This window comes from Diadema antillarum, unplaced genomic scaffold (assembly GCF_040938485.1).
Source record: "Diadema antillarum isolate AM-2024a unplaced genomic scaffold, OU_Dant_1.0 scf00000006, whole genome shotgun sequence".
Classification (NCBI taxonomy): Eukaryota; Metazoa; Echinodermata; class Echinoidea; order Diadematoida; family Diadematidae; genus Diadema; species Diadema antillarum.
Genome location: NW_027270895.1, coordinates 878,699 through 890,000, shown reverse-complemented (window position 1 = coordinate 890,000; position 11,302 = coordinate 878,699). Strand labels below are relative to the sequence as shown.

At 39.9% G+C, this 11,302-nt stretch overlaps 1 protein-coding gene and 1 non-coding gene across 2 annotated transcripts; both read left to right on the top strand.

Moving 5' to 3' along the window:
- The first annotated feature begins 3,303 nt into the window (after positions 1-3,303).
- Positions 3,304-3,422, top strand: LOC139716285 (U5 spliceosomal RNA). Its single transcript, XR_011709882.1, has one exon. It is a non-coding gene; the product is annotated as a U5 spliceosomal RNA (small nuclear RNA).
- A 1,275-nt stretch (positions 3,423-4,697) lies between these two features.
- LOC139715599 (cytochrome P450 2U1-like) lies at positions 4,698-10,013 on the top strand. The gene is made up of 5 exons (XM_071627163.1): positions 4,698-5,085; positions 6,012-6,664; positions 7,845-8,024; positions 8,726-8,873; positions 9,805-10,013. The coding sequence occupies exons 1-5, from the start codon at positions 4,698-4,700 to the stop codon at positions 10,011-10,013; spliced, it is 1,578 nt and encodes a 525-aa protein (XP_071483264.1).
- The last annotated feature ends 1,289 nt before the right edge of the window (positions 10,014-11,302 follow it).

Sequence of the window (11,302 nt, the reverse complement as noted above, 5' to 3'; positions counted from 1 at the left end):
TGGAGTGTTTGCTATTCCACTTCTTGCTCATGCTCACGCTCTCGTGTTCTAGTAAAGTAACATATTCTATGATATAGTGTGAGCAATGCAGGGAGTTGAGGAAGGGGCAAAAATAACCCTTGTGTGAGGGATGCAAGCGAGGGAACGAAGCGACTGAGCTAACAGAGGGTGTAGGAGGAGGGTATCCCTCTCCCACACTTGGGACTTTAGTACTGAAATTCAACAATCTGGTGCACACATTATGTGAGAGAAATGTTTGAATGTTTTTTTTTTCATTCCAAACGTAATAAAAATTTATATTCAAGGACATTGCGAATGGCTAATTGTGGTATTAAGATTCTGTCGCCATTTTTTTTTCCGTGTGTCTTCATTGTGTATAAGTTTATGGAACACTTTACTGTACTAGGGACGACATTCTTTCCGCATCTCTTCAGAAATTTAAAAAAAAATGGGAGGATTGCTTTGAACAGAGGTTGCCGATAGACTCGTTGTGATCAAAGAAGACTTCTTTAAAGGGTGATGTGTACAGTTCTGGTTGAGGTGAAGATATAGCTTTTAATGTTTTGCGAGATATACACAGAGACCACTCTATGAGATGTCAAAGAGCATGCAATTCTAAGGGGTATCAAAAGTTTATTTGATGAAAATCGGTTTTGAAATGGCTGAGATATCCAAAAACAAGGTGAAACAAAGAGATCCTAAAAGGCGTGGCCTGTCGCCTTTTATTTATACATCATTTTTTTTTGGATATCTCAGTCATTTGAAAACCAATTTTCATCAAATAAACGCTGAATCCTTCTTAAAAATTACATGCTCTTTCATAAGAGGTTTCTCCTTTATAAACCTGAATCCCCATCTCAACCAGTACTGTGCAGTCCCTTTAAATGAATTTATTTATTAACAAGTACCTCAAGACCACTTCACTTTATCTTATTCACATAGTCATAATCTACCTTGACATGCAAGCCAAAGTGGGGTATAAAAGTTATTTCATTTTCCTCAGTATATATTTATTGATTTCATTAAAAAATAATTCATGAATTTACCCATTCTGGATATAACTTAGATAAAAACAATACAGATACAATTTTAAAAACACACAAACAAATCAATTCTCAATATTATACTACAAATAATTGCTCTCCAGAATAGAAAAATAATTAATCAATCCCACGGCAGTAAATTCTTCACGAGAAAATATTGACACATGCCAACTAGTATGTTGGATCATACACATAAATCACATTCCACTTTGCAGTATACATCCAAAAAAAAAAACATACATTGTGCAAATCTAGAATGAAATCATTCATAAGCCCAACCAGCCCTTCCCCTCTCAACCAAAACAAATCTTCATCTATAATTATCCTGAATAATAACCCTATTAAATGATATCAGTCTTATAATTTTTAACTAACCTGATCCTTCAAATCAAATCAAATCAAATCGAAGTCCCACCAACTCCCGATTTACCCAAAACCAGAAGCACACCTACACCCACACTCACACACCCCCCCCCCACACACACACGCATACCCACACCCGAGCCGATACCGCCTTCCTTCTTGATGAAGCCCTTGATAACAAATTAGCATACAAAGTATTACATAAAAACACATGGGCCCTATAAAAAGCATCATCCGCCCGCAAGCCGATTGTTCTTTTGGTGTTTTTCTTTCTTTTCTTTTTTTTTGGGGGGGGGGGTTGCGGATTCGAGCTAAGAATGTCCCCTCATTGGTAGTAACGTTGTTGGAAGTTTCTGCACTCGAATTAACTAATACATATATTTTGTTTTGTTTTGTTTTGTTTTATTTTTTTCTGTGTACGATTGCGGCAATTATTGATGAGAAGGCAAGTTGTTGATTATTATTCGGGGCGCCCTGTCCGCTGCAAAACAAGAGAAGATGGTACGTTGGCGCACTGAGCGGTCAGCTTCTATTCACCTTCTTGCATCCTGGACGGCTTCTCGAAGTGTTGTAATAAAAGTCGCTGACCCTTGTTTCGTTTTGTTTCATTTTGTTTTGTTTGTTTCGGCCTGTACAGGAGTCCCCATACGGAACTCTTAGAAATCTGCATGCGCTCTCTTCGGTTTTTCGACCCATAGTCAACGTGCCTCTAGCCTTTTGCAAAGGCAGCTCGCAATGGACTCGAACACAGCGAGCGGTGGCCTCGCATAACAGCGATCTCGAAAGCGAGCATCGCTCCGCTCGCAGGTCGCTACACTCGCTGTGACTGTGCACGTCCACAGATTCAAGTATTCCGAGCTGCCTTTGGAAAGACTAAGGTGCATTAGTCTCTCCTTCCCTCTCTCCCCCTCTCGCTTTCTCCTTTCTCTATCCTGTGGGAAGGATTTGGGACGTTCAAAATGAAACGATGATGATAAGGGTGGGGAAAATAGAGAAAGAAATAAAAGAATGACATTGCAGGAAGGATAAAGTGGTGAACGCCATCACTAAGAAGTAGTCCCTGTTCTTCCCGTAAAGTTCTTGAATTTTCAAGAAAAATAAAAGTGAACGTATATTTACACCACACGCACCATTACCAGAGGGTGTGGTCTCCTATTCACACTGGACTGTGTTGTACCATTGAAATTAACATCAGCGCAGTGTCAAAAATATCACCAGCTACAGTGTCAAATTAACACCATGAAAGTGCCAGGTCAACACTTTTCAACACCATCACAACATACTTTCTCCACTTGTCGGTGTGGTCGGGTAAACGGGACCAAACGGGACATGGTTTCTGGTATAGATTTGCACCAGTCTGGCGCATGGCGTGGTGTGAAATCTAACACCGATCTTTTTTGCAGTGTAATAGAGGGCGCTGTTTTCTGAATATTCAATCGATCAATGCTATTTAATATTTGAAAAGAAAAAGTATTTAAAAAATTGTATAGAAAACGTCAGGAACTCATAACAAATTGATATGGGGAGAGTGAATACTAATTGATTTTAAAAAAATGTTTTCTCACTATCTCATAGAATACGATCAATAGTGATTTTGTCTATTGGTATACAAGGACTCTGTACAGTGTGCATAATATCATGATCGATTATTGATCATTTTCCAACAGTTTTGAAAAGTAGTTACTAGTACTATTCCATGTAACCACATCTTCAATATTGAAAGTGCGAGGTTTAATAGAGAAAATTGCATTTTTTTTGTCAAATGTGCAAAAATTGTTTTCGGAAAAGTTTTACAGATAAATTAATAAAATTATTTGCGTGGTCAGAAATGTAAGTCATAACCGTCCTTATATTTTTTTTTGCTATTTATATAAATATTATGTAAGCCCTGCCAACGTCACTCTGGTTTCTCTGCAATACGCATAAATCTTTCGCCTTTTACTAAAGATTTCCGTGCAGAGGAACACATTGATGAGTCTATAACGATTTTTCTCCGGTCTACCGATAAGGTAGACCTTGCATCAAACATATAAAGAAAGACACTTGAAAGTAAAACAAAGAGAGCGATATGTACCTGCAACTTTTCATACTCAAGTGCATGCGCCTTCGAATAAATGCCAATGAAGCAAACCTCAAAAAACATGACGAACTTTGTGTCACAAAATGTGAACATTCGTGGACATCCATACTATGTAACGCTGCTTAATGGTCAGACACACAATATCATGTCGTCTGCCGTTACTGTTCACGCTTACTCTGAAACAGTGTGCGGAAAAAATTGAGAAAATTATATTACAAATCGCAATCAGCGACTGCACAGTTATTGTGAAAACAATTCACGACGAAACAAGGCTTGATTCAGCCGGGAATGGTCAGGATATAGAATAATAATTTTTAAAAAAAGAGGTATCACATGCAGCTTTGTACACTTTCTAGGATGATACTGTCCAGAAGACCGATTAGTGGGAATACTGGCATACCCATTACACCAATACCCACGTATGACCATCGATATCTCTATGTTCGATGTTGAGAACAGAAGCAATACAAAGCAGTAAAAACCTCGCACGGATGAATGGTGGGACTATTCCTATAGTCCTAGGATTCGTTTGATCTCTGCATTCATTCAAAGAAACGCATAACTTTGTATAGTATACACGAATTCAGTGATCGTGCAAACTCATTTCATTTGAATCATGTTGGACACATCCACAGTACACATTCATGAAATTTTAGATGTTGTTTTTGTTGTTGCTGTGTCATATCTTGTACTTCTTTATATTGATTAAGTAACGGAAGTTGCGGCCTTTGTCTGGTTCACTTTCCGTGGCCGTGCTGATTGCCGTGAACATGAAGTAAACAGGAAAAGTGAACGTTTTTAATATGCAAAAAAAAAAAAGACATTGTTCACGGTTTGTCTTTGTTGTATTGGTAGTTTTTTTTTATATAGATTACATGTCAGAACAATTCTTGGCTGTTTCGCAGATTAACATTATCCTCTCATTGTCTGGTTTTGTTGGAGGACGTAACAATAATCTTAGATGACATTCTCCCTCCGCTAATTCACCACAGTGTAGTTTGCTTTGCTTGCATCGCAAGCAGGTTTCGCGTTCATCAAACACTATTCCTGACAACATTCAGATAGAGACGTAATTAGAATTAAGCAGCTTTTTGTTTTGTGAGATACAATTTCTTTCTGAAAAACAAGAAGAAGAAGAAGAAGACATAACACTTTGTTTTTGAGACGTCTATTACCATAATCGAGATTATACTCTCGTTAAGGACGACAACATGTATTTTGCAACGGCTCTCGCGGTCACCTTTGACTCGTGGAATCTAAGCGACCTGACAAGATTGCTACTTAGTTTTATCATTGCCGTCGCCGTCTTAAGAGAAGTTCAACTATGCTTTCGTCTACCTCCTGGACCGTGGTTTCTGCAGCTCAAATTACTAATTGTAGGGCTCCCCCGTCATTCGTCCACAGGGGGACGGCACGACGAACTCTTCGCACAACTCTCCAAGGAATTCGGGAAGATCTTCAGCTTCCGGAGAGGCCGAGATTTCGTCGTTGTCCTGAACGACCCCGAGATCATCCAGGAGGCTTTTGTCAAGAAGAAAGATGTCTTCAACGACAGGAGAGGCCCAGCCATGTACGAGTGCATGTACGGCGGACGCAACGGTTTGTTCCCTTGATTAGAGCGCCAACGCCATTTTTCACTAATAAAACTGATCTGTGGATCATAAGGACAGAAAATTTATACACAGCCGTAATTAGAGTTATCTACTGTTAGTATACTTTCATTTGAGATAATCATATTATATATATATATATATATATATATATATATATATATATATATATATTCTCTAGGGCCCCTTACTGACACTGTTGTGGATGTTTATGATCAGCGCCGTGCATTATTGTTATGCTATTATGAATTCAGTGCAATGATTTCGAAAGCACTATATAGGTTATATGCACACAATAACTGATGAATCCAAGACCGATTTCTTTCTTTTTATTCATTCATTTTTTTACCAACGATTACGCAGGAGCTTATTGGGCAGTTTGTAAATGCATAGTTTTAGTTTAGAAGGCATGATCAATGACAAACGTACACAACGTGTTATTGGTTTAGTATAACGCGTAACACTAATCCCTGCTGTGCACTTAATATTGGTGATAATGCATGCACGACCATGCGCTCTGACGAAAATAGCGTAACGTGATGCCTATCATTACTGTGCATGCAGTCAATCACATTATGAAAACACTGTTTTGTTTGATATCATTATGGTATTTCATTGTACCAAGTCCTGCTAAGGATTAGATTAGATTAGATTAGATTAGATTAGATTAGATTAGATTAGATTAGATTAGATTAGATTATAGAAAAAGTAGCAATACGTGTGATGTGATATACACTTGATACGCTGATCTATGTCATATTTTTGTCGTTTTCACCATTAACACGATGACGCAAAAGTTTAGGTTACTAACATAGATTCGATTAGATTACAGCACTTGTCATGTTGTTGATTTAGGCCTATGTCATATCATTTTTCTTGTCGTATTGATTATCACCATGGTAACCGATACAAAAGCTCATCGACTGCTTGGAAGTCACGCCCAGTCGTGGAAGACCACTCGTCGGGTGGTTGGCCCGTGTCTGAAGAACGTTGGCTCCTGGGGACGACGGATGGAGAGCATCATCAGCCTCGAGGCCGATCAACTCATCGACGAGCTCGCCAGCTTTGGTCCCATCTCCTGCGACCCGCGCAACAAGATCACGCAGTCCGTAGCCAACATCATCTACGCCTTGGCTTACGGCCACCGACTGGAGTACGAGGACCCCAAGTTACTCGAAATAATCGATGCCATCGATACAATCATGGGACACTCGTTGTCGACCGCTTTAACGGACAGAATACGGTATTTGCCTTTCCTGTACTTACTGCCCAGCACGAGGCCAATGAGGAACGCTTACGAGGTGATGAAACGGACCATGACCAAGGCCGTGGAGAAGCGACTGGATGCGACTGCAAGCGACGGTGAGGGCAGCACCATCATCGAGCGAATCATCGCTTCCTCAGAGGAGGAGAAGGAGGGGGCAAGCCTCCCGGAGAGGAGGCAGATTCCAACGGAAGATATTTGGCGAGTGCTGTACGACGTCATGTTGGCCGGGACTGACACCACGTCCAATACCTTGTGTTGGGCCGTGTTAATAATGGCTCACCATCAGCAGGTGCAGAAACAGGTGTGTATACGCTGGCTACAATAGCACATTGAAGGGGTTCAGCAAATTATCCTACCACGGTAAACACATCATTTACAGTCACAACCTGCCCAAGCGGCCACCTGCAGTATACGACTACTAAACACCCCACCCCCGAAAAACCATGTTAATGACCCTGTCTGATGGCGGCCAACTGTCTGTAACGGCCACTTTGTCGTCTCCCTTGGGTTGCCTTTAAAGCAGTGCATGGTGGATCTACGGGGGGGGGGGGGAGGAATTGGGTTGTAGCTGTTGTAGCTCAGTGGATAAGACCACGGATTATCAGTGACGATGTCCCTTGTTCGAATCTCCCGCACTCTGAGAAAATTGCAGCTTTACCATTGTCACCTTTGGAGCATCTGTAAGGGGCAGCTTTGCACCTTTCAAACCAGTGTCACAGTTCTGGTCTAAAAGATGCAAAGTTGCACCTGTAAAGGTGCTCCCGGTGTGTCAATGGTCTGCAAAGTTAAACCTATTTTTCTGAGTGAGTTGTGCGTATGTTTGTAGGCAATAGACGGTTTATCCTAATTGTCCATGAACCCTTCAGATGTTTTTGTTTCCCTTTTACATATAGCATCTAATGCTTCCATAGCGGAAGCTTTAAAGCATATCACACAGGTATCGGACTTGATTAGCATTCATGCCATTTTCTTGTATCTTTTATCCTGTATTCATGCATGTGTCTTTTGTCATGTTTTATGCCATGTAAACATGTAAATATAGATAGATAATAAACTTCAACTTCATTCCAATCACACCCAAGCACATGCACATGAATACACACGTGTATACTAACCAGGGCTCGACATTAGCAGTGTCCCGGTGGCCGGGGCCCAAGGGCCACCACTTCTGTGTCTGGCCACCAAATTCCCAAAAAGTTTGCCTTCTAGTGGCCCAATCGGACAGCTAAAATTAAAAAATAAATGTTATCAATGGTTATATTCCTTTTTATTTCAGGCCACTACATTTCTTTCTTTTTTTTTGGACCACCAAAATATCAAATTCAAAGATTTCAGTGGCCCGAACAGGGGCACCAGAAAAAAAAAATGTTAGTGTCATTTAAGGCCTGCTAACCATTAGATATTAGACAAATTTCCTTACCATACAACTATAGCATGCTGGTGATGATGGAACATTACGATGACCTCATTTATATTGACAGGTTCAGGAAGAGATAGACCTGATTCTGGCCGGACGAAAACCCAGTCTTCAGGACCAAAAGTCTATGCCGTTCACTCGAGCAACTATCATGGAAGTACTCCGATTGAGGCCCGTGGGACCACTAGCAGTGCCGCATTCTGCATCTGAAACGGCTGTACTGCGAGACTACACTATCCCGAAGGTAATCAAAAATACTGTGACTTGTAAGTGTAATCCCGGCCGAGTATAATTTAGCAATCTCCATGTTAGTTCATCCAAAATTTAGTGTGATTTCGATATCAATAAACTCTGTGTCACTGATGGGACATTGACATTGCCTTATATAAAGACTCTAACTTGAAGACAGGGCAGTTATTATGTCAAGGATATTGTTCGTCGTAATTTATTTCTTGTTCCGTCTATCTATCTATCTATCTATCTATCTATCTATCTATCTATCTATCTATCTATCTATCTATCTATCTATCTATATACGTATCTGTATATGTCTGTCAGTTCATCTATTAATAACTTCGTCAATTTATTTTGCGTAGATTTGTTTCCTTCTTCAATACTGTGCCGGGGAGGAAACCCTTAATAGCAAACATACGTACGTGTATTTGTATCGTGTGCAAGTGTCTTAGTAAAAGTCATTTTTCTACATCAAGCATGTAAAAGAGCATTTGAATTACCTCCAGTACAAGGCAGGGGGATGACATTGCCATTAGTTAATGACAGTGACAAAATTGAGAGAATGTGTAGTTGTTTTTTATTATTATTATTATTATTATTATTATTATTATTATTATTATTATTATTATTATTATTATTATTATCATTATTATTATTACTATTATTATTATTGTCATCATCATCACCATAATCATTACTCAAAACTGACAGGGTTCCATCCTGCTCGGCAATGTCATGTTCTGTCACCACGACCCGGACCATTGGCATGACCCAGAGCTGTTCGACCCGCACCGGTTTCTGTCCGGCGACCGTACGAAAGTCATCCGCGATCCGCCGGCCTTCCTCCCGTTCGGCGTCGGTAGGTAACAGGTCTCGATTATAGTCGAAAGCTCTAGAGAGTTGCTAATGATTGTTAGTAACAAGGGAATGTTGTTAATTCCTCTCATTTTTTTTTCAGGGTAAAATGGGAAGAGATCTGTGAGGTTTCGAGTAAAGTAATCGCTTGCATAGAGGATGAAGGATGTAGGTAATGTTGTTTTCTGTGGGGAAGATTCAGTTTCGAGAGATAATAATCTAACATTGTCAGTTACTGATGTGATAATCCATCCATAGGTCAGGCAAGTTCGACTGAAAATCATACATCTTTTAGATTAGTATATAGTGCCAACGCTATGCGTGCCATGTGTGTACACCTACGGCATTATACACGTCTTTACGTGAAATTCTATAGTGCATGGTATAAGAAATTATGACACTCATTTTATTAGCGAGCTTTCGATTTGCGACGCGAACGCTAGATATATGACGACGCTAATTAGGCTAAAAATGGTGTTCTGCACATGCGCGAGGCAGCTGTTTCAATTGTTCAACACGGGAGGCTGCGTCGTCTTAGCGTCCGCGTCGCAGATCTAAAGCTATTATGTCTCTGAAGCGACGAAGAGATAAGTGATAGCTAAACGAAAAAAAAAAAAGATTTACTATGTTTATGTTTAGAACTAAGCGTTATCTATACATCGGATCCTTCCAAACGGCGCTTACAAGAACTTCGCGACCACCCACCACTACATTTCGTTCTAAAAAGAGTTCGTTATAAGATACGTAGGCCTATTTACAATAAAATGGCAGAATAACGATGCAATGTTATTGGGACAATAATAAACTAAAGCAAAACAGATGTACTGTCCTGTTCAGCTCCTCCTTCTATGGCCGTGCTTATGATCTACGCAAAGCGAACCTGTAATATTGTTCATCTCCATCTTCCATAACTTTGCTTCCGTCATCCACACAAGGTCCCCGGATGTGCATCGGCGAACAGCTCGCCAAGAATGAGCTGTTCATCGTCTTCACCAGAATCATGCAGCGGTTCCGCGTCGACTTCACCCCCGGCGACCGCCCCGACGTTCTGGACAAAGGATGGATAGCGGGGCAAATTCTCCGCCCCAACCGGATGAAAGTCCGCATTATTAAGCGGGACGTTACCCCCGAGAAGACGGACTAATCTGAAGACGCATTACAAGGCTGTTTTCTATGTCACAATCTAGGTTGCTTTTTTTTTCCTCTCTCATTTGTGCTTTGTCTCTGTGTTATAATTTATCTTATATTTGTTGCTGAATCAAATGTGTTTTGTGTTTACCCATTTACGTGTGCAATGTTTGAACTACCGAATAAAATAATGAAAATGATGATAATAATAATAATAATAATAATAATAATAATAATAATGATAGTAATGATAATGATAATAATAATAATGATAATAATAATAACAACAATAATAACAATAATAACAACAATAATAATAAAAGGCAAAAATAGGATGATGATGACGCTTTGAGAAAATCATGCTTCGTTAATAGTCCCGCGGTGTTATCTCTATGCATCTAGTCATTGTTCATGTCTTACTGTCTATCGATGTTGTTAATATTCATCTTCCAGTCAGTCTTGCTGTTTTACTGTTCATCTGAGGTCGATTTATCTACATACACTCTTGTGATTTTATCAAAACATTGTGCATTTCTGTCTACAGCTATGTATAGTTATTGTTACATAATATTCAAGGCTGTACTTTTATATAACCTTATCTCTCCATTTTTAACGAATTTAATGTATTTTGTGTCGAAGTGCAGTGGTGCAGTGGTCAAGGCTCTGGATTTACAGTCAGAAGGCCCTAGGTTCGATTTCCGTGTGCATCCTCGTCGGACAATAGACCACAGAGGTGTTTCGTTCGTAATCCATGCAAACACGTGTCTGGGTTCTGAAGCGTTACAACTGGGTGTCTAACATTCCCTTACGCTTTGAAGACATCATGCTCGTTCAAAGATAAAATTCGGAGGCGAAGAAAAAAAAAAACACACATTTCATTGAATTATAAACTGTATTTCAACGGTAGATTTAGACCTAAATTACACGTACTCGAATTTCAGTAGTTAGGAAAGAAATCCCCCGTACGGTGGCCGCTATATATGGCTGAAATAAGTTACGGCGTTTAAAAGCCAAATAGGTCCGGAACACCGCCCTGATATTACAGACCCACAAGCTGATGGGGTTAACGGTAACGGAATGCTGGCTCTCTTCCAGAGCTAATGACAGGTCCTACTACTGAGGCTACCAAAGGTAGATTCGAAAATCTATCTGGATCAATTAGTGTATGAACATTGCAGTCACAAGACCATGTATTTTGATAAGGAGGTACTGCATGAGCTTTTATTTTCGCAAATGAGGTCACAGACACTTTCGCAAGATGTTGTTTTCGCAAATTGGCACCCACGCTATGGTAAATGCACCATT